General features: G+C 36.1%; 1 protein-coding gene across 35 annotated transcripts in view; it reads left to right on the top strand.

Annotated features, from left to right (window-relative positions):
- Positions 1-24,458, top strand: part of para (sodium voltage-gated channel paralytic) — an 873,489-nt gene that overhangs the window by 618,953 nt on the left and 230,078 nt on the right. For all 35 annotated transcript variants that reach the window (XM_069841227.1, XM_069841234.1, XM_069841226.1 and 32 more), the window contains one exon: positions 7,886-8,041. In XM_069841227.1, coding sequence (XP_069697328.1) covers positions 7,886-8,041 — 156 coding nt within the window. The remainder of the gene's footprint in view (positions 1-7,885; positions 8,042-24,458) is intronic.

Raw genomic sequence — 24,458 nt, 5'->3', positions numbered from 1 at the left:
GTATTTGCAAAAGCATGTTGTACAAACTGTCTGTAACAGAATTTTGATGTTAGTACCTACGTTTGTAAAATAAACAATTAAAATTTAATAACACTTTTCTGAATTCCTTTTTTGCAAACAAACAGGCGTAGTTTTAAAATGAAATCAATTAACAAAATCCTGTTACAGAGAAACGTTTCCTAAAAGTCTAAAGAATGTGTGTTCTAAATTTCATGCATGTATCTTTAATAGTTCAGAATATATCCATTTTTGTCTGGCAATGTAGCAAAAAAAAAAATGAAATTACTGGAAACCGAAAAAAGGGTGTGTGTGATTTAAAAATCCATAGCGCAGGAAGATTAAAAATGACGTCTCAACATCCGATAAGGGCACAAATACCCACAAAATATTATGCAATGCATTCCACACCTATCAAAGAGTATTTTAAAGATTTTTTTTTTTTTTTTTTTTTTTGAAAATTCAATTTACCGGAAACAACAATAAAAGGGGGCGAGTGATTTAAAAATCCATAACGCAGGAAGTTTAACATTACCGTCTCAACATCTGATAAGGGCCCACAAAATATTATGCTATGCATTCCACACACTTATCACGGAGTATTTTAAAGAATTTTTTTTTGAAAATTTACTCATTTTTCACCAAAAAAATACCATCCCCTCCCCTTAAATGATTGCTTGAAGACAAATTTGTGTTGACACTTAACTAGTTACATTCATTATACGTATGAATTAAAATCATTTTAAGTCTATAGTACATTTGTATTTTATTAATTAATAATTCAAATTTCTTCTTAAACATCCACAACACCTCAGTTGCAACTCTTCTACTCACGATGACCGCGGATAATCGAGTGTGCACTGTACTATCACTAGCATGTTGTCCAGTGTAGATGACATCATCAATAAAAATAATTTTTATATGAACTGGTCTCATAAAATTCTCTTATTTTGGCGAATAACTGCAACTTTAAAAACAAGTCGCAATACCCTTACAAGAGTTGGTTTGCTAATGTTTGATTTGAAGCTGTCATCTAACGCACAATCTTTGATTCTTCATCTCAGATAGCTACTATGCACGAAAATGCTTGGCTCGCTTAGAAGTCTGCCGCTTTTTGCCGTTGTAAAGATATTTGTTTTATTTTACGAAAGCATCTCTTTTGTAACGTTGCAAATATTTTTACATCCTGTCCAGATGCTGATACCGGGTCGGCTAGTTAGTGATATTTTTAATGATCAGAAGTCTTATAATATCAAAAATAAATAACAAAAACAAAGAAATGATTTCTAACGGAAATGTTTTTTGTATTGATTATGATATAAAATGGAGGCCACGAGCAACGTACTGACAGCTTGCATTATGCATGATTCAACTGCTTTTAGACCGCTGGTTTGAACATTGCATAGACTAGAAAGCAAGCTGTTCCTATAGCTCAGTACACGAGGAGTTTTCTCATTACAACCGAAACACACCGCTGCGTTGCAGAAATCTCTTGTCTCTTTCAGAAGTAATGCCCATTGCCTCGTTCCACATGCACAGCGATACTAAGCAGACACAACACAGGCAACTGTTTGAAATGTGCACGTGACACAGCGGCACTAAGGTGACGCTTGGTACATAATATTATGGTCTATCCAAAATAACTACTTCCTTGATGAAAACAAATGCACGCGATGCAGTTAATCGTGATTGGTTGTCAGTCGGACATCAACTATCACTTATAAGTGCGTTCAAAGTACGTAAACAAGTTGAATTATTAAAGTTTTAAATAATTTTAATTTTTATTTCCCAAGGCAATAGGCAGACGTCCCACACGTGACGGATAAAATTAACAAACTGCAAGTGATATCGTCACCTGCAACCAGACCAGCTACACAAAATACGTGTATACACAATTCACTTAAAAAAAACTGCTGAAAAATAACTTAAAAGAGATTAACTGTAGGTAGATACACTGTTATGACTTTCTCTGATAAGCGAAATTCATTGTCAATTATTGAAACCACCGTTAAACAGAAGAGAAAAATATTTTAGTGTGTTGGCAATTTTTTGTGAGATTTTGACAATTACTGGAAGATTTTCAGATAACCTTCGTGCCATTGCTACTTGTTTGCGTAGAACTACGTCTCTTTCTCCTCACTAGGTACAAGAGGGATAACTTGAAAATAAAGTCACATAAAAACTCAAACCCCTTGCCTTGTTCTTGATATTCGCTTTCTTCTTCTTACTCTCCTTGCTCCCTGTTCTCTTTGTTTCCCCCTTGTTCTCATTGATTCCCTCATTTTTCCTGTATTCTCCTTGTTTTCCCTGTCTTCTCCTCGTTTTCCCTGTCTTCTCCTTGTTTCCCCTATCTTCCCCTTGTTCCCCTATCTTCTCCTCGTTTTCTTATCTTTCTCTTGTTTTTCTATATTTCCCTTGTTTCCCCTATCTTCTCCTCGTTTTCTTATCTTTCTCTTGTTTTTCTATATTTCCCTTGCTTCCCCTACCTTCTCCTCGTTTTCTTATCTTTCTCTTGTTTTTCTATAGACCCCTTGTTTCCCCTATCTTCTCCTCGTATTCTTATTTTTCTCTTATTTTTCTATATTTTTCTCTTGTTTCCCCTATCTGCTCCTCGTTTTCTTATCTTTCTCTTGTTTTTCTATATTTCCCTTGTTTCCCCTATCTTCTCCTCGTTTTCTTATCTTTCTCTTGTTTTTCTATAGTCCCCTTGTTTCTCCTATCTTCTCCTCGTTTTCTTATCTTTCTCTTGTTTTTCATATATTCCTCTCGTTTTCCCTGTCTTCTCCTTGTTTTCCCTGTCTTCCCCTTTTTCTCTATATTCCCCTTCTTTGCCTTGCATTCCTCTTGTTGTCCTTGTACTCCCTTTGTTCTGGTTCTATTCTGCTCCTTATATTACCCTGTTCTCCTTGTATTCCCTTCTTGTCTTTGTATTCCCATTGTAATCCTTATAGTTACCTTGTTCTCCTTGTATCCCACTTCTCCATGTATTCTCCTAGTTCTCCTCCTTGTTCTCCTTCTCTTTCCTTTGTTGTTCTTGTGCTCCTCTTTCCTTTTTGTATTTCCCTTGTTCTCCTTATCTTCTCATTGTTCTCATTGTATTTTCCTTGTTCTCCTTGACTTAATCTTGTTATCCTCGTCTTCCCTTTTGTTCTTCTTGTGTTCTCTTTCTTTAACTTGTCTTCCACTTTTTCTCTTATTTTTTTTCCTTTGTTCTCCTTGTATTTCCCTAGTTATACTTCCTGGTTCCTTGTATTCTTATAATTCTCATTCTTTTCCCGTTGTTCTCCTTTTATTCCCATTGTTCTTCTATTCTCTTTGTTGCCCGTGTATTACTCTTGTTCTCCTTGTCTTACTTTTGTTTTCCTTATATGCTCGCCGTTCTCCTTGTCTTCCTCATCTTCCCCTTGTTCTCCTTGTCTTCCTCATCTTCCCCTTATTCTCCTTGTCCTTGTAGCCCCTTTGTTCTCCATTAGGTGACCGCACCCATACGTAGTTAGTTCTACGTAAAGAGACGTAGCATAGTAAACCTAAGCACCTGTCAATTTTCTTAAGATAGACAATAGATGTTTTACAAGTGTTTGGCGAAGTTATTAGAACGAGCGTTTGTTTGCGTTGTCTTCTAACTGAAACAGCTGTGGAGGGGAGTAACCATAGAGATACTTCATAGAAATAACATGACTGATCTACAAGGAAGAAACGCGGAAAGCTAGTAAGTGCTTTTGTTGTTATTAAGGGCGGTAGTTATTTTGGATAGACAATAACACTTTGATGCCAATTTTCACCAATCGAACTCACGAGTGGAGACACAGCTGTGTTCTCTCGGTGTGTTTCGGACGTCTTCTTAAGTGTAGAGCACTCATGCCGACAGAAACAGTTAGATGAAATGCCTTAGGCAATTAGATATTAACATGATGATAGTTTTAGAGATATTAGAAAGAAAAAAAGGAGTATTATTATAGAATGTGTACATCTTTAGCGAATGATAGCTTATTCTTATAATGAAATTTCCCAGCATGACGGTAATGGTTTGTGCCGTAATTGAGGTACGAGTAAAGCCTCTATTTAAGCAATTAGAACATTCCATCCAGTGTTAATATAATGTGGACGAATACGTATATTCAATGTAACCTATCTTAAAATATCAACATAATATCTCCACAATGAATATTATTAAAATGTAAATTAAATTCTCTGCTAGGATTTGTTTATGAATATTTAACTTAATAGTATTTTTATTACAAGTAGTCATACCATTGAATTTAGATTATGCTGGGAAATTTTGCATACAGTGACTCAAATTATAAATATGGAACATATGGGTAAGTGACGTCTTGATTAAATTGTAGTGTGAATTTATTAGTAAGACATGCGTTGCAAGTTGGCACAAATCAATGCACTCGACACATCTGTAGTCATAAAGTATTATGCTAGCAAAAGATGTACGTTTAACTGGCTTAGTGAGTCTATTAACGACCTGACTAATATAATAATATAGAGTTCAGGAGAATAATGTGTTTAAAGCTGTTCCTTTTCAATATAGAACAACAAAGGTACGTTGGTTTATACATAAGATTCAAATAGCACGTTACCATTCCATAGCTTATAATTAGATATGGGTCGATACCAGAATTTCTCGATAATCGATACCAGTTCCTGTTACATAGATTCGATATTCGATACTACAACATTAAAAGTGAATATGTTTGTATGAGAATTATTTTATTACGGTTTTCTCCATTCTTGCAATTAGTCCTGTATTGGAGTAATAAAATATTTTAACAATATCGTTCAAATATATTTGTGGCGCCGGTTCGTCTGTTCTCAATAACATTTTAGTATATTCCGCGCCTCGTTTATCAGGTCTTACGAAGCAAGTAAATTATTTTGAAGGGAATGCCAGGCCTTGTCAATTTTAGTTGATTTCTGGAATTAAACCACTTGGCTGGAATTACTATGGGTGGACGGTGACAATACTAAACATTTTAAAATATGTTTATTTGCATAGGAATATTCCTCTTACGCACCGTTACTGAGGAATTTCCCAACCACACGAAATTTTGATTTACCAGATATGATAATTATTTTACAACCTACCGTGATGAAATATTTTTGAATGGTGGAAAACAAATTTCTGTAAAACGCGAAACATATACCACGTAATCCCACGAACTTTGATCTAATGGAAACCTGATCAATTGCTGAAACGAAAATGAAGAAAAAAAACTCTTAAAACTGAAAAAAGTATCGAATCTTTTTACGCTCACTCTCGATATACTCTTCAGTATCGTGAATATCGAGATATCGAAAGTATCTAAGACCCAGCTCTACTTATAATATTAGACTCTGATGTGGTAACAGTCTCATTTAAACATTATTTTCAAGTAAAGTTTGTTTTTATTAGTGTTATATTCTAAATTGAATCATGAATGGCAACAAATATTTTCACTTACTCAATTTTATAATTTCCGAATAGATGTAAAATCAACAGTGTTGTCATTGTGGTATCAAATAATTAAAATAAAAGATATTTAAGTTGAAAGATATGTCGGAAAAAAATGTAAGCCTATTCTTCATTCTAACGTAACAATCTTTTTTTTAAAGAGTAGTTGCGATACGTATACAAAACTGTTAGTTCGTAAGCTGCAGAACTTTTAAGGCTAGTCCACAATAAACCGGGAACGGAAACGACAAGAGAACGGAAATATTGTTAAAGCATTTAAATGTGAGCTTTCATAATTAACGAGAAGCTTGCTGGAGCCCGGGAACGTGAAAGTTAATTGTGAATGTTCACATTTAAATACATGTATTTTAACCACTGCCTGCTCGATCACATCCTATGGCTGCTTATATTGCCTGCCCAATCAACGGTTATGCGCGAAAAGCCGCTAGGTGGCAGGTAAATAACTTTGAATTAGGAGGCAGTTTACGCAGCTATAGTATGCGATCCAGCAGGCAGTGATTTTAACAATATTTCCGTTCTCATTCTCGTTGTTGTTTCCATTTTCGGTTTATTGTGGACCTGTCTTTACCAACCTTAGGAACAGTTTTCTTAGTAAAAAGTGACACGGAATTAATCGAATTCCTGTAATTGCGTGAAACGTTTATGCTGTTCGTGATTGTTATTGTGAGTAAGGTTATGATTTGAAATATATATATTTATATAAATTTCTGTCCTTATACTCCTCACATTTAAATTTAATTAGGCGGAGTTTCCTTGTTAATTACTTCATAATCGCTTCCTCATTCTTTAAGACCTAAGTCTTCAGATAACATTGCAATTAATAATTGAAACGATTCACACATCAATATGATGCCAGTAAGTTGTTTGAAATTATTGTAATGATAATTAATAATATGTCATTACAGAGAAATGGATTCATTTGAAAATTAATGCCATAGTTACGTACTTTATACTTAGACTATAGGCTATTAAATTAACTATTTCTGTCTATAGATTTCTCGCATTTAAATTTAACAAAGTTGACTTCGTAATTGATAGTCAAAACGATTCACACTTCAGTATGACGCCAATAAGTTGTCTGAAATTGTAATGGAAATTAATACCACAGTTAAGTACTTTAGAATTAGACAATGCTAAATTAACTATTTCTGTTTTTACACACCCCGCGTTCATTAATGATCCCATTTATGTACGAATAGTAATTAATTAATTATGGTGTCACATTCATTGTCTCCTCTTTATGATTTATCACGGCTGAGTGGATTCGAAACTCTATTGTTTTTAAACACATCATAATTCCAGTCATCCAAGGCCGTCTGTAGTTAATAACGCCACCGTTTTGACATAAATGGTGACCAGTTATCTCGAATGTCAGGCGCATAAACGTTTCACGTTAAAAGCAATTCTAAGAATCAGGAAACAGAATCCTACATTTTTATATCTTCTTGCAGTTTAAGTCTTGACAGTTATTGATTAGTAACTTACAATTCTGTTCCGTGCCACAATACAGGGTGTTTCATAATTCCTATTACAAACATCTATGGGTTGCAGAGGGGGCTAAGTAGATAAAATTTTGATTAGGAACCCATGTCCGGAAATGTATCGTTTCTATGCAAAATAAGTTTGAAGATCGAATCGATTTCACATCTCCCACTTCACTAGAGACAATGAGCTCTTGCCAGTGTGCATTACAAGAGTGGTTCCACGCACAGGTACTTGACCTTCCTGTAAGACGTACTGGTAGAGTTATGTGAAGATTTGCCATTGGCACTACGTCAGCAAATATGGTTCCAACATGATGGTGCAACCACGCACTTTTCACTTGCCGTCCGCGAACATCTCCACCAAACATTCGGGGAAAGGTGGATAGTTCAAGGTGATCCAACTCCTTGGCCACCACGATCGCCAGATTTAACTCCTCTCGACTTTTTCCTATGAGGCCACATGAAGAACTTTGTTTATGAGATTTCTGTAGAGTCGGAGGAGGATCTTCATTGTCTCTAAGTGAAGTGGGAGATGTGAAATCTATTCGATCTTTAAACCTATTTTGCATCGAAACGATACATTTCCGGACATGGGTTCTTAATCAAACCTTTATCTACTTAGTCCCCTCGACAACCCATACAAGTTTGTAATAGGAATTATGACACACACTGTATAATTACGGAAAATGGAGCAGTCACTGTTACAGGTTCTCTATAGGACGTCGTGAGTCTTTTGTCATTCAGCATGCAGCGCTGTATTGTTTCATGGTTTGCTCTCGCCTTTCAGTGTAATGACACAGAAGAGAGAAATCCCGACAAAACATCTAAAAATTGTTCAAATTGTTTGCTGCTGTGAGCCTACGCAGACAGGGCACTGGTGGACAAGTGTTCCACCATTGCTCCGTGATGGGCAGACAGTGACTGTTGTGCTCTGTGAGAGCAGGTTCGGTACGATGACGAGGACGAAGATGAAGGCCCGCAGCCGGATGCGACGCTGGAGCAGGGCGCGCCCATCCCAGTCCGCATGCAGGGCCTCTTCCCCCCCGAGCTCGCCTCCACCCCTCTCGAGGACATCGATCCCTTCTATCAGAACCAGAGAGTGAGTATTATCCAATGTGGATTGTTCCCAAACGTTGGATCTGTAATATTTGCCTTAGTACTGAAGAAGATAAGCAATGTGATACAGTAGAATCCCTCTTAACCGGCACCAAAGGGACCAGGATAGTTCCGGATACGAGATCTTGCCGGATAATTGAATAAATACCGGTTTATACAAAAAAAAGTTCGTATTTCATGGTGACAAATGTTGAAACTGCAGCCATGTGAAGCTTATTTCTCTGTCACTTGCTCATAACTGAATAAACATAAAAACTGTGTGGCTTTAATTTTATTAAAACACATCACAAAACACAAATAATGCACTAATTTCAGGTTAGAATATTCACTGAAAACGAAAGTTCGTGCGAACTTCCTAATGCAGCAATACTGACGGCCCGAACATAATTATATAAACATAAAAATGTGCGGATTTATTTTTATTAAAACACATCTTATAACACAAATAATACACTAATTTTAGGTTCGAATATTCACTGCAAATGAAAGTTCGTGCGAACTTCATAATGTGGCAACACTGACAGCCCGACCATAACAAAAACTGTGTGGATTTTCTTTATTAAAACACGTCACACAACACAAATAATACACTAAAGCCCGGTTCAGACGGTGCGTGTTTCTGTGATGAATTCCAAGGTGGCTGCGCGGATGGGTAGCCTGCGTGGTCACTTGCCGGAAGTAATGCGCTCTGGTGGTTCCTTGGATGGCTAGCTTGCTGGATTTCGAGGGTAGGTTCCTTGCTATTTTTCGTGTTGGTTTGCAGGCTGAAACCAAAGATGATCATATAATATCACCTCTGAAACCATGTCGCCATGTTCGTTGTTTTCCAACTAAACCTGTTTTTTTTTCTATATTCTTTAGTTTCTAAGAAACAACAACTATATCGGACTTTAGCTGTTTTGCACTTATGGCTTAATTAATTCATTACGACATTTACTACTAATGCAGGACTTCAGTTGTTTTCCACTCACTGTTTAGTTTCTTTCTGACCATGAGTGTTGGCAACAGATAAAACAGCAGATGATTTTCCAATTTGAACTGTGACAAGAGCCAGCTCCGTGTGAATAACTACCATCACCGTAGCCAACACAGGAGCCAGCAAGTGAGCACGCAGGGCAGCCATCAGCGCAGCCACCTTGGAATCCATCACAGAAACTTGCACCATCTGAACCAGGCTTAATTTTAAGTTCGAATATTCACTGCAAATGAAAGTTCGTGCGAACTTTATAATGTGGCAATACTGAAGGCCCGAACATGACATAAAAACTGTGTGGATTTTCTTTATTAAAACACGTCACACAACACAAATAATACACTAATTTTAGGTTAGAATATTCACTGAAAATGAAAGTTCGTGCGAACTTCATAATGTGGCAATACTGACGGCCCGAACATAACGTAAAAACTGTGTGGATTTTCTTTATTAAAACACGTCACACAACACAAATAATACACTAATTTTAGGTTAGAATATTCACCGCAAATGAAAGTTCGTGCGAACTTCCTAATGTGGCAAAACTGACGACCCACAATGTGGTAATGTGGCAGATTTAAACTTTTTTTTGGCCCAGCCAAAAGTGCCGTTGTTTTGGTATTGTTGGTTATTTGGGTGCCAGTTACGAGAGATTTTACTGTATTATAGCAAGTAAGTGTTCTATTGTGTTAGTTTCATTATTAGGCCTACTCTAGGATTTATCAAATAGTCTATTCTGATTTAGAATAATTTGATATCATTCATTGGAAACTATTTACGTAATTGAAAGCATTTCAACAAAGAGTCTAATAATTTGATTTTAAACATAAATTAATCATCAGGGGTGCTATTCATAGAAATTTCGCAGCACGCGCTACGAGCGTACTAAGCTAGCCCCGGCTACCTACTGGTTACTAGTACAGAATTCAAATCATATCCTATCGCTAACACTGGTTTATGAATACGAAAAACACTGATCATCCACCGAAAGCCCGCGCTAAAAATGTCTATGAATACGGCCCCAGATGACTGAAGTAAGTTATACAGTAATCTACAGTTATTTATATATGGTTTTGATACTATGGCAATGCCTTGTAGAGGAGTTTCAAAACAGGCTGTATTACTGTCTAGCCAAAAATGGAGCACATTTTGAAAATTTAAAAATTTGGGAAATTACCCAAAAATATCAACTATTTTAGTCCTACAACCAACTGGCAATAACAGCAATAGAACACCTCTGTGGTGTAGGGGTCAGCATGCTGGTCTCTTACGCAGATAGCCCCGGTTCCATTCCCGGTCGGCTTGAATTTCCTAGTTGAGGTTTCTCAGGGTTTTCCCTCAACCGTAAAGCAAATGCCAAGAAAATCGAGCCACAACATCCCTGAATATCACCGGCTTCATTCATCTAAAAAATCATATTAATAACAGATCAGTAATACATCTACAGACGCCATCTAGTTCACAACAACAGAACCAGTCACAAGTAATACACAGGCCTTCGGATTTCACGGAAAAGATTAACTCGCGATATGACCAGAGTTTTTAAAGGGAGTGTAAATAACAGCGAAAAAAATAACAGCAATCCAGGTTGCCAGGCGACGATAGAAAAGAAAAGATGCGAGAACAAATACATGAGAAATGCGAACAATTGAATACTCTTTCAAATTTAAGTATCAAAATATAGGGGTGCTTTTTGAAATTTCAAATACAATTAACACTGGGTTTAAACTTCCTCCTCGATATCTAAATTGACGTGTTTTTGTTTAAATTAACTTAATTGAAATAAATAGTTATTTGGAGTGGAAAGTTTTTAAATGAAAGATCGGTATTTAAAATGCTGAGCCGCTTACTTGTATTGGTAACTAACTAAATTGTAGGATTGTATCACACTCGTATAATAAAAAAAGACTATGGCTGAGTAATAGTAGGTATAGGACCGTTTAACATGTCGTCATATTCATACTCCTCATTAGCACAACTATCAAGAGTCAATACAGGCGTAATAGATCAACTATTGATAAGATATTTTGTATTCGACAGATAATAGAGAAAAAATGGGAGTATAAGGGTACAGTGCATCAGTTATTCATAGATTTCAAAAAGGCATATGACTCAGTTAAGAGAGAACTTTTATATGATATTCTTATTGAATTTGGTATTCCTAAGAAACTAGTTCGATTAATTAAAATGTGTCTCAGTGAAACGTACAGCAGAGTCCGTATAGGTCAGTTTCTGTCAGATGCATTTCCAATTCACTGTAGGCTAAAACAAGGAGATGCACTATCACCTTTACTTTTTAACTTTTCTCTAGAGAATGCTATTAGGAAAGTCCAGGATAACAGGGAGGATTTGGAATTTAACGGGTTATATCTGCTGTCTGTGCGGATGACGTGAATATGTTAGGAGAAAATCCACAAACGATTAAGGAAAATACGGGAATTTTACTGGAAGCAAGTAAAGAGATAGGTTTGGAAGTAAATTCCGAAAAGACTAAGTATACGATTATGATTGTGTCTCGTGATGAGAATATTGTACGAAATGGAAATATAAAAATTGGAAATTTATCCTTTGAAGAGGTGGAAAAATTCAAATACCTGGGAGCAACAGTAACAAATATAAATGATACTCGGGAGAAAATTAAACACAGAATAAAAATGGGAAATGCGAGTTATTATTCGGTTGAGAAGCTTTTATCATCCAGTCTGCTGTCAAAAAATCTGGAAGTTAGAAATTATAAAACAGTTATATTACCGGTTGTTCTTTATGGTTGTGAAACTTGGACTCTCACTTTGAGAGAGAAACATGGGTTAAGGGTTTTTGAGAATAAGGTGCTTAGGAAAATATTTGGGGCTAAGAGGGATGAAGTTACACAACACAGAACTGCACGCATTGTATTCTTCACCTGACATAATTAGGAACATTAAATCCAGACGTTTGAGATGGGCAGGGCATGTAGCACGTATGGGCGAATCCAGAAATGCATATAGAGTGTTAGTTGGGAGGCCGGAGGGAAAAATATCTTTGGGGAGGCCGAGACGTAGATGGGAAGATAATATTAAAATGGATTTGAAGGAGGTGGGATATGATGATAGAGATAGGGTTACTCTTGCTCAGGATAGGGACCAATGGTGGGCTTATGTGAGGGCGGCAATGAACCTCCGGGTTCCTTAAAAGCCAGTAAGTAAGTAAGTATCATGAGTCAATATGGCTTATGCAATCAATATTATCTCATCTTCAGGAAAATTGGAAGTCATCTATCGATCTTCTTCGCAGAGTGCAACTTGCGACTGTTGTTGCTGTTTGTAGTCCAATTTTTGTTTTTGCAGCTGTTTTTCTTCCATTGTAGATATGTGTTAGAAGCAATATTATTTCTGTTACCTTGTCACAAGGGTCTATATGACGAATAATGACGGATAAGAGTTCTGTCATAGAGGGGCTGTCCTGAAGCTTGAGGGGCTCTAGACAGAAGTCATACATGAGGCCCTTGAGAGAAAAATATTTATTATTAACTCAGTTAAATCATTGACATAGAATGCGACCGAACATTTATTGGGCATATAGTACAATTGTGTAATTTTATTTCGTATTTTCTTCATCATATTGTACTAAATCAATCTTCAACAGAGCAATAATCTGATTTTGATGCGGATCGTGTTCAATAAAGAGAATCGTCAATGACAGCCTCTCTTGTTACATAACGTATGATAGGTATGATTTAACATTTTTCATTTCCAGAAAAAGTTTCTATTGACGGTAACGTATTGTAACAGGGTTTTGTTCATACAACTCTTAATGCAACGTGCGCATTAGGTTACATTTCAACAAAATTATAGAGTACCGTAACTAAATGACTTTTAAGGCACAGTATCTGAGAGTTGCTATTGAATAAGTCGTTTAATGACGCTGTATCAACTACGAGATTATCTAACGTCTTTGAAATTGAGATCGAGGATTATTTATGATTTACCGGAAATTCGTCTCACATTTAGAAGAAATCTCAGAAAAGACAAATCAAACGAGTAATCAATAAAAAACAAGTTTCGAACCTAAGACCGAGCGCAACACACATCATGAGAGCGCGAAATGTAAAATTTTTGGACCGTTAGCAGTACTTTACGAAGTTTAAAGATGGAACTGACAAATATTGAATATAGACGAAAATTTAATTCTCGTAATATTATTAAGTTGAGCGTAGGTCAATTTTTTAATCATGCTTAAGTTTGTTTATATAGCAGGTCCAAGATCAGTGGGTTGCTCTTCCTCTTCTTTTTTTTTTCTTCATTTCTACACTACCTCTTTTCTATTCTTCCTCTTTTTCTGCTTTTGCTCTCTTCCACTATTTTTTCCTCTACATCTCTTTCTGTTCTTCCTCTATTTTGGCCTTTATATTTCTTCATCTGCCCTCCCTTTTATTCTACTATTCCTTTTCTACTCTCTCTCTCGCTCTCTCTCTACTCTCCCTATTTTTCTACTCTTTCTTATTTTCTCCTCTTCCTCTAATTTCGCTTTTATCTCTTCATCTGCGCGTTCTTTCATTCTACTCCTCTTTTTATACTCTTCTTTTTTTACTCTTCCTCCTTTCCTCCTCTCTCTCTTTTTCTACTTTTCCTATTTTTCTACTCTTACTCTCTAGTCTCTCTTTTCTACTCTTCCTCTGCTTTTCCACTCTTTATACTTTTTTCTTTTTCTATTTGTCCTCTCTTTCTACTCCTCCTCTCCTTTTCTATTCTTTCTCTCCTTTTCTACTCCTCCTCTCCTTTTCTACTCTTCCTCTCTTTTTCTACTCTTTTTCTTTATATACTATCCCTCTTTTTATACTATCCCTCTTTTTATACTATCCCTCTTTTTTTCTGCTATCCCTCTTTTTTCTACTCTCCCTCTTTTTTCTACTATCCCTCTTTCTTCTACTCTCCCTCTTTTATACTAGTCCTCTTTTTTCTACTATCCCTTTTTTCTACTCTCCTTCTTTTATACTATCCCTCTTTTTTCTACTCTCCCTCTTTTTTCTACTATCCCTCTTTCTTCTACTCTCCCTCTTTTATACTAGCCCTCTTTTTTCTACTATCCCTCTTTTTTTCTACTCTCCCTCTTTTATACTATCCCTCTTTTTTCTACTATCCCTCTTTTTTCTACTCTCCCTCTTTTATACTATCCCTCTTTTTTCTACTATCCCTCTTTCTTCTACTCTCCCTCTTTTATACTATCCCTCTTTTTTCTACTATCCCTCTTTCTTCTACTCTCCCTCTTTTATACTATCCCTCTTTTTTCTACTATCCCTCTTTCTTCTACTCTCCCTCTTTTATACTATCCCTCTTTTTTCTACTATCCCTCTTTCTTCTACTCTCCCTCTTTTATACTATCCCTCTTTTTTCTACTATCCCTCTTTCTTCTACTATCCCTCTTTTATACCATCCCTCTTTTTTATACTCTCCCTCTTTTTCCTACTCTCCCTCTTTTTCCTACTCTCCCTCTTTTTATACTATCCCTCTTTTTATACTCTCCCTCTTTTTATACTATCCCTCTTTTTTCTACTATCCCTCTTTTATACCATCCCTCTTTTTTATACTCTCCCTCTTTTATACTATCCCTCTTTTTCTACTATCCCTCTTTTTTCTACTCTCCCTCTTTTTTCTACTATCCCTCTTTCTTCTACTCTCCCTCTTTTATACTATCCCTCTTTTTTCTACTATCCCTCTTTCTTCTACTCTCTCTCTTTTATACTATCCCTCTTTTTTCTACTATCCCTCTTTCTTCTACTCTCCCTCTTTTATACTATCCCTCTTTTTTCTACTATCCCTCTTTCTTCTACTCTCCCTCTTTTATACTATCCCTCTTTTTTCTACTATCCCTCTTTCTTCTACTATCCCTCTTTTATACCATCCCTCTTTTTTATACTCTCCCTCTTTTTCCTACTCTCCCTCTTTTTATACTATCCCTCTTTTTTCTACTATCCCTCTTTCTTCTACTATCCCTCTTTTATACCATCCCTCTTTTTTATACTCTCCCTCTTTTTCCTACTCTCCCTCTTTTTATACTATCCCTCTTTTTTCTACTATCCCTCTTTCTTCTACTATCCCTCTTTTATACCATCCCTCTTTTTTATACTCTCCCTCTTTTTCCTACTCTCCCTCTTTTTATACTATCCCTCTTTTTATACTCTCCCTCTTTTTATACTATCCCTCTTTTTTCTACTCTCCCTATTTTTATACTATCCCTTTTTTTCCTACTCTTCCTCTTTATCTACTCCTCTGCTTTTTCTGCTCTTCCTCTCTTTGTAATCTTCCTCTTTTCTCCTCTCCCTCCCTTTCTACTCCTTCTACTTTTTAACTCTTTCTTTTCCTCCTTTTCTTCTTTTTCCTATTCGTTCTCTTTTCCTTCTCTTCGCCCGAATAGCTTTCTTCGTAGAGCAACTGACCACCAACCGAAAAATCCAGAATTCAATACCGGATAGTTGTTGCAAAACTTTCATTCAGAAGGACCCTGGCTGGAGTCGTTATCCTCCCTTGTTTTACTTTATTATTACAATCGATAACATTCGATAGACAGGTGAGCATGGAAGCTATGAGACGACAGAAACTTGGACAGTTAGTCTACTCTTACATTTAGTGATATGATAAATAAATTAATGGAAAAAACTGATTCTCTACTATCCATCCTTCAATCTCTCTTTAATACATTAGGCCTACAACAAGTTCTCTCAACTGTACTTAAGAAATTACTTCATAATTCAGACACGCTTTTTAAAATTCGCATGTGGAATATAAAGACTGCCCTCTGCTATAATAAACTGCATCGTACTTTCATGCATCACCCGAACCGAACATCTGCAGCAGACACATCACTGTGATCAGGAAATGGCACATAGACTTACTCATACTGTAATCATGAATAGCAAAGATAATAAATAAAACTTGAGGGCTGTCAATGTACAGAAGCCTTGTGTCATGTTTCGTGTCAATATGTTTTTATATGCATACGTATATCAATTCAAATTATTTTCATAACTGCAATATACTGTATACAGTTAATTTGTTATTAATAATAAGAAATAATGTAGGGATGCGTCATTTTCATGGCACAGATTTATTTTAGTCTCATCTGGATAGATGTTAGAATCGCTCTTGAAATAGTAATATGCGTTACAAGAGCGGTATGTTGATGTTTTCATGTTCGAGGAAAAGATTGAAAAAGCGAAACGTAGTTGAGCTTTTTTAATTTCCGAGAACATGAAAACAAACATACCGCTTGTGTATCGTACATTAGTTTGTGCGAAGATCGTTTATTACATACCTGAAACACGAATTTCTAATTAGTTGCAATGAAATCTCCATCTCGGTTTCTGTTCAATGACGGCAACTTTTAAAAACTATAATATCTATCTTCAACATTGTTACTATAAAATGTTTTCTGTGTTTACTATATTCCAGCAGGCCGTGATATACGTCTGTCTTCCCCCCCCCCCCCCAGTGTATAAATGCGAACTTAAAACAAACGGTAAGGTTATGTAATGATTTATTTTTCATTTTAATATTTTAACAATATTATTTATATAACATATTGCAATAATAACATCAGCATGTGGAATCTTGTTGATTTTTTCCCGGCTTCCTTAATGTTACTTGCATTACAAATGCAGTAACTTTTGTGGTGTTGTAGAGTTTACTTAATTTTTGCAAATATTTAAAAACAATAATTAACAGTGCAATTTAGGTGAAATTGCAGTGGTGAGTTTCCAATTTATAATTATTACTATGTTAAACGTCTCTAAAAATAATATGTTAAAAGCCTAAAGCAGTAAAATGAATATGGCGCTTAAGCGGGAAGAAGAGGGAAATTGTTATGTGTGTTACGTTGGGAATACTGAATGTGGTATTTCACACTTACCGCGTATTGGTTTTGTGCGGAAAGCAAGCAAATGCGCACGATCTCGCACAAACATGTTTTCTTAACCTTTTTCTATACGTAATTCATGACCATCACATCATATAGTGCACGTTGAATATCATTTGCAGTTGAAAGCACCTTTACAATGAAGTGTTTAACTTAATAATTTCACGACAAAACGTCAGCAGTATTGCAATGTGGCTCTCGCGTGCCAGCCACACCTCTGGGGAACTGCCACATTACGCTGATTAAAAACAAACTTCACTTAGCCACTAATTAACAAATGCTGCTCCCTCCCATTACATCCTTGGAAATAATTTGAATATCAGCCTAAATCCAGAGTTTCGATTTAGGTTATCAGTAATACTTGCAACACAAGAAACTTCTCTAGAGTAACAAACCAGGTCTGCTTGTTGGATTTTCAACTAATAGCTGAATTTATCTTATCTGTGTTCAGTCCTGATACTTGGCCTTATAAAGATCCCAATATGTGAAAGTGAAATATTATTATGAAATTATGAGTAGTACAACACTGACAAAAATATAATTAACTACGTAATAATTTTACAAGTACAGGTATAGATGTATAGAGACGTACAGTTAGGCCTACATATCTGAGCGAGACGAACACGACGTACGAAGTTCATCTTACACTTCTTTTTCCATGTCTTCATGAGTAAATATTTTGTCAAAAATTTACAAATTTTCTCTACTTGTACGTCCAATACGTCACATTAATATCTAAAATTTCTATAGGGTCAAATTTGAAATCGAGAAGTCAGATATTAAGGGTGCTATGCATAGACATTTCGCTAGCCCGCGCTATGAGCGTGCTAAACTAGCCCCGGCTATCGACTGGTTACTTGTACAGGATTCACATCATATCATATCATATCATATCATATCATATCATATCATATCATATCATATCATATCATATCATATCATATCGTCCACACCTGTGGAGTAACGGTCAGCGCGTCTGGCTATGAAACCAGGTGGCTCGGGTTCGAATCGCGGTCGGGGCAAGTTATCTGGTTGAGGTTTTTTCCGGGGTAACTTTCGGTGTTGGACCCCGGACTCATTTCACTGGCATTATCACCTTCATATCATTCAGACGCTAAATAACCTAGATGTTCATACAGCGTCGTAAAATAACCCAATAAAATAAAATATATCATATCATATCATATCATATCGCTAACACTGCTTTATGAATACGAAAAACGTTAGTTCGCTGATCATCCACCGGAAGCCCGCGCTAAGAATGTCTATGAATATGGCCCGAGACGTTGAGATTTCCTCATTTTATATTACATATTTAGGCCTACCGGTACCAGATTTGATCAAATTCGACCATGTTTAATATTGTTGAAAATAATCCATAAAGCAAAATACTCATTTATTATATTTGATTCTTCCATACATTAGCAACAATGCAACATAAAACCAAAAAAAGTAACTGTCAGCTAGTTTCTTTCTCTAGAGTTCGTTGATCAATAAAATTACCAGTGGCGTAGCGTCAATGTAGCCTAAGCTAAAAAAACTCAGCTTCTCCAGTTAATAACTCCATAATAAACCTGCAGTTTAAGAACAAAATTATTTATTAATTTTAATACAATTCATATTTACGCCTTAAATGTGTGATGCGGCAGCTCTGGATGATTTGTGATGTAGCAGTAAACAAGAAACCTGCACACACTAGCTTTCAATCCCCTCCACTTCAAACAAACTGGTTTCTTTCATGCATTCTTCTATGTAACTCACCCCGCAGATTTCCCATCCCTTCATACCCTGGTCGCATTGAAAAGAATTTAGTTTCCGAGTTATCCCTTTCGTGAGTTGTGTTCTGTTGTAGTGGGTGTGCACTGTGGCTGATATAATAAATAATGAGTGAAGTAACAGTTCCTGACGTAATCAAAAATAATCTTCTGATAAAGATTTTAATGTTGGTTGAAGTAATTATACTAATACTGTGTCTATTGACCGTTAATATTGTGATTTTTTCTAAATATGACAGGGAGTGAGCTAATGTTAAATTATACCGGTACCTATGCCTATATATTTGTTAGAGACAGTCTATATGTAAACCATGAAATCATATTTTACTACCATTTCAGGTGATGCCGTATTGGTGTTACCTATGAGGTTCCAACCAAACTTTGGACTGCTGACTTGACATTAATTACTATGGCTATTTATTTAAGACTATATTTTGCAATACGTTTGCTCATACATGAAAGACAACTTGAATTAGCTTCCCCTGCTCAAAATTTCATGCTACGCCTCTGTAAATTACACAGACATAACTGATCTTTTAGGATCATTCACAATTAATTACTTACATCTATTAACTTTTTAAAGACATTTAATATTATATTATTGTTACTATAAACTGTCTTTCGATACGTTTAGTCATTATAAAAACTAAACGAAAGTTGAGGCAACGAAAGAAAGGGAAAATGACCTTTCTAACCTCAGGAAGGGAGTCTTTAATGGTAAAGTTGCAAATATGATGAAATGATGATGAAATCAAACGCACATTTCCATTTATATCTTTAAATAAAGTGAATTAGGGCACTAATGAATTACAAATGTGGTATACAACATTTTAATATAGTGAAATTTTCTTAAATGGGCATCTCTTATTAATGGCCAATTTAAAATTTTCCTAGAGATTTTACACTTGCGCGAATGAGAAAATAATATCAATAGTGGACGTTCCTAATAACGCTCTCTGATGCCTAAATACGTATAGGTACACAAAAAAGATTTAAAGTTGTTAATAATGACTTACCTTATTTATTCGCATATTAAACCCCCCTTCTTCCTCTTTTTTTAATGCACATAATATGTAAAGTTAGGTACTAGTAAGTTTGAATATAGAAATTAGTTTTAAAATTCCAAAATACAGCTGCAGTACCGGTACTTTCCCGATTTCACATCACGAAAAATTGCATTTGTTTTTAAATTGCAGCTGCAAGTTTTTCTTTCTGATTTCTCCAGTACCGAAATTTAAAATGGAATTGATACTGGTTTTAAACTTCCCCTCAATATCTAAATTGGCGTATTTTTGTTTACATTTAATTTAATTGAAATAAATAGTTATTTAGACTGGAAAGTTTTGAAACGAAAGCCCTGTATACTAGTTCCTGCTGAATTTTTTCTAAAGATATCTGCTACTTGGAAGTTTCACTATATTAAGAAGTTCAAGTTTTCTAATATACAGTACTTAAATTTCTCAATAAAATATATAAAACAGTTTTATCCAGTGGTGAATAACAGACTTCTAAGCGCCTATATCTAGGAGAGATGTTGCTAAGTCGTTCATGTTGCTGCCGTAAGCATTACCATTTTGTGCACCGTGAGAGGTGAATTACATAGCAACGCACGATGATAATTCATGGATCAATAGTGGAGTTTCGGGAAAGAAAATAGAAATACCGCGCGAAAACCTACTATCAAGCACTGTCTTTGTTCACCACGAATTACATGTGAACCCACCGGGATTATTTAAACCAGGATTATAAGCATGGAAAGCCGACGCTCTACTCGTTCGAATACTAGTGTTCCTTATACAAAGTGAGCGAATTATGTATGAAATGTCAGCATGGCATGGACTTCACGGGTCGCGGAGCATGTTCCCGGCTGGCAACAGGATTTCGCGGTTAAACTCGCGACATTAGCCTAAGGCCCATTCACAATGAAAATTAAACATAACCCTAACATAAACACAGAAGTTTGCGCCCAGGCTACTAAATGGGATCATTCACAATGATTCACATAAACATTGACATAAACATTACCGTAAGACGTTAACATGAAAGTTTGCAAACTCCAAACTTTCATGCTTATGCTTACGTGATTTGCAAACAGAACACAATGGTAGAGCGCTGAAGTATACGACAGAATATGAGGAAATGGCGTCGTTATGTTTCCATGGTTACCAAGTATGTTTGCTGTTATGTTTATGTTCCCATCGTGAATGATGGTATGACTTCTTGATTTTACCGCAACGTTTATATTCTTAACGCTTACGTTATGTTTAATTTTCATTGTGAATGAGCCAGAGTGACTAACAAAATCCTACTTATTTTTTTCTTAAAAATTTATATAGGCCTATCGGTACTCACCCATGTCATGCAAGGAGATACTGGAACCACAGTCTACTATATACAGTCACGAAGCTGAGTTTTGAGGGTGCTAGAAACAATAGACTGTGACGGTTCTATTTTGCATTGCCTGTAATGAGGCGATATTAGCGATCCTAGTGGTGAGCAACTATCTAATGTTTGCATATTTACTACGTATTGAGCTTCGTGACTGTATATACTAGACTGTGCTGGAACTATCTCCATTTTCCACACATTTCATGCATATTAACATAGCTGTGTATGTGGAACCAAATTTCGTTCGAAACCTAAATTAGATTAGGATCAATTTCTACGTCATGCATTTTACTTTAAATCAATTCACAAAATTTAGCCTTAATTACTGGGTCACCCGGTTTAAGTTCCTGTACCACAGTAATCTTATACGGTTTTAAACCGGTACCGGTAATTCGGTAGTCTTTCGTGCAGAAATATAGTGAAATTTTCCAGTTGGTGTACAATGTCATCCAGAGTTTTTTCTGAGAGCATTGTACGTCAAATTTTTCGTTTCTTATCTTGAACACTTCTAATTTCACGAAATGTATTAATGAAGTTATGTATCGTAATAAGACCTGAAATTCGAACACCTGGAAATTTGTATTGAAATAATCTCCTGACAGTACGAGTGGATTTAGTATGAACATATGAATCGGCTTTCCTTTCTTAGGCCCGTAACACACTTGAAGAGTTTTCGCTAGCGAGAAATGTGTTGCGCGAAAGAGGCGAAGAGCCTTCCTCCACACACTAGGCGAGTTCTCGCTATCACAGATCACATCTCGCTATGATCATCTATGCACTGCTTTCATGCAGAAAGCATTTTTCTGATTATAGTAATCACTCGTTGGGGGAAATTTTATAGGTTATGTATTTACGTATATTGTCGTACTTAAATGTACAACCTGTAAGTATATTGTGTACTTTACAAATTACGTACGAACGCTATGTTGAATCTGAGTATTCAGATGATGAGGAAATGGAGTTACATGAACATATTTTGTTAATGAAAAGAAAAAGCAGGCCTAAAATTAAAGCCAGAAATATCTGAAAATCACATTTTATCTTACGAAAATAAAGGGCGAATTTTGGACACTGTTTTTTTTAATGATATGTTTAGGCGTTATTTCAGGTTGAACGGACCACAGTTTTTTTTTTTTTTTTTTTTTGCCATTCATGATACGATAGAGGATTCTTTGCTATGTTCTGATTAAAATTATGTAAACTATTAAGACATATAGATACATTATTTCAAATATTTAATTAATGTTATTAAATCTCATCAGAATAACATATAATCCTATTTATTTTCAGATAATCTGATATTTGTCTCCAGATTATTTCTTCTTTCTTACGGGCCTTCGGAAATACGGAAGTGCGTTTAGTATTTAATAATGACTGCATATATCCCGTAAAGTAGGGCTCCCCTCTACCCGAAATGTCGACCAAGGCCATGCTAATATTCTGCTGGAGTTACACCCTGCTCACGTTTCTCAAATAACCTGCTCACTCAATATATAAAACATAAAATACATTAAAGGAGATATGTTACAGTTATATGAACACTGACTTTATAAGTTTGTTGAAGTTCTTAAGGTACGGTCACACGTCGCTACTTTTGCTGCGCAACTTTTGTACTGCAGCTGCAAAAGCTGCGTGTCGTGTTCACACGTAAGCCAAAAGTAGCGAGCTGCACGCTACTTTTCGTGCTGCGCAACCCAAGCGCTGCAAAAATTGCAACTGGAGGTTGCGAATCTGTTCACACACAAGGCGCTACTTTTGCAGCCGCAGTCATGCTGCAAGTTTCCATCTCCGTGTTGACTTCTCAATATACATTTTGTGGTTATGTTCGCATTATTAAAAAACTCATGCGAAAGCTTACTTATCTATTATTTTCTTCTTTTCTGTCCTAACTAGTATTCAGAAATTGGCATTAATTTTACTACAAAGCTTTTAAAAACGCCTATATAATTAAATGATAACCAACAGCATATTCACGTAATCAATGTTGGCAACCCTTCTGTTTGAAAGTACGCTACGGAAAATTAAAAAAAAAAATGAATTACATATCGTCAGCAAATATACTCAGACTGTGTTGTACATTTAGTAACTGTTACAAATAATTTATTTTCATCACATCTAACATTAAAATATATCCAAACAACAAAAGTATCATTGGCACATTTGGGTGACAACACTGGTCGCAACCGCAGCAACAAAACCGATATCAAAAATGCTGCGGCTGCAACCCTGAGAACCCTGTTCACACGTCGCTACTTCTAAGCTGCGCGCAGTATGAAAAATTAGCGGGCAGCAGGTTCGGCAGCCGCTACTTTTCGGGTTGCACCGTTGTTCACACGTCGCAGTGCGAGAGTTGTGCAGCTTTTTGTACTGCAGTGCTGCAAAAGTAGCGACGTGTGACCGTACTTTTAGTCAGACATGTTTCGGAGAATGCTTCTCCATCTTCAGTGATAAATTACATCGACGAAGTGGTTCAGACTGTATTCTTGCTTGGCTTAAAGTAGATATGGGCCCCAGAGCCTCGTTTATTAAAAACAGGTTGCACTGCAGGAAGGTGATGTAGGATTTGGTAGGAGAGGGTTATGGATGCGCTTCACTACTCCTTGCAACCCTTGCTCAATTTAAACATGTCTGAGTTATACCAGTGGCGGTTCCTCGGGGGAGGGAAGGGAGGAACGTCCTCCTCACATTTTTCTTCTTTTGAAAGTAAATACCAAATAAAATATGTGCCTTGAAATTCAAGGAAGATTCGATAATTTTTTTTTTTAAGTTCACAGCTATAAGAAAACCTTGGTTGATCGAGTTTTAAACGATGCGCGCTCATGTGCTGCTAGAAAACTGTGAGAAAGATGCGAGATTGTTTGTGTGGAGGAAAGTCAAGCCATTCCTCCTTTACTGCAGTTAACACACATAGACAACAGTGCACTAGCGGCCAGAGAAAGAAGCAGAGTTTTAAAGCGAGTAAATGAACGGAAAGGGAGGAGATCCTCTTCTGAATCAGCGCATGGGCGGGAAATAGAAACCGACTGGTCATGCAGCAAGCTCGCTATCGCTGCCATCTAGCGATCTTGCATTCAACCAGACTATAACACATCTATGAGGAGGCACAATAAAAACCGTTTTAACGCAACGCAATAAAAAAAACACCATACAGTAATATAAACTTTTTTAAAATTATAAATCAAAAATATTATTCATTGCATTTTATGTCATGGTTTGAAACTTTCAAGGATATTTGAAAGTTAAAGTCGGGTTTATATAAAACAAAGAGGTAGTTCTACGTTAGTATCGCAGATCTTTTTGGCCCCTGAAATTCACTTCCATTCATTGTGTACTAGATAGAGCAACAGCCAAGTTGTCAGTTTTGTGCAAATATA

The sequence above is a fragment of the Periplaneta americana genome, chromosome 12 (genome assembly GCF_040183065.1).
Source record: "Periplaneta americana isolate PAMFEO1 chromosome 12, P.americana_PAMFEO1_priV1, whole genome shotgun sequence".
Taxonomy (NCBI): domain Eukaryota; kingdom Metazoa; phylum Arthropoda; class Insecta; order Blattodea; family Blattidae; genus Periplaneta; species Periplaneta americana.
This window is presented reverse-complemented; position numbering and strand designations above follow the sequence as displayed.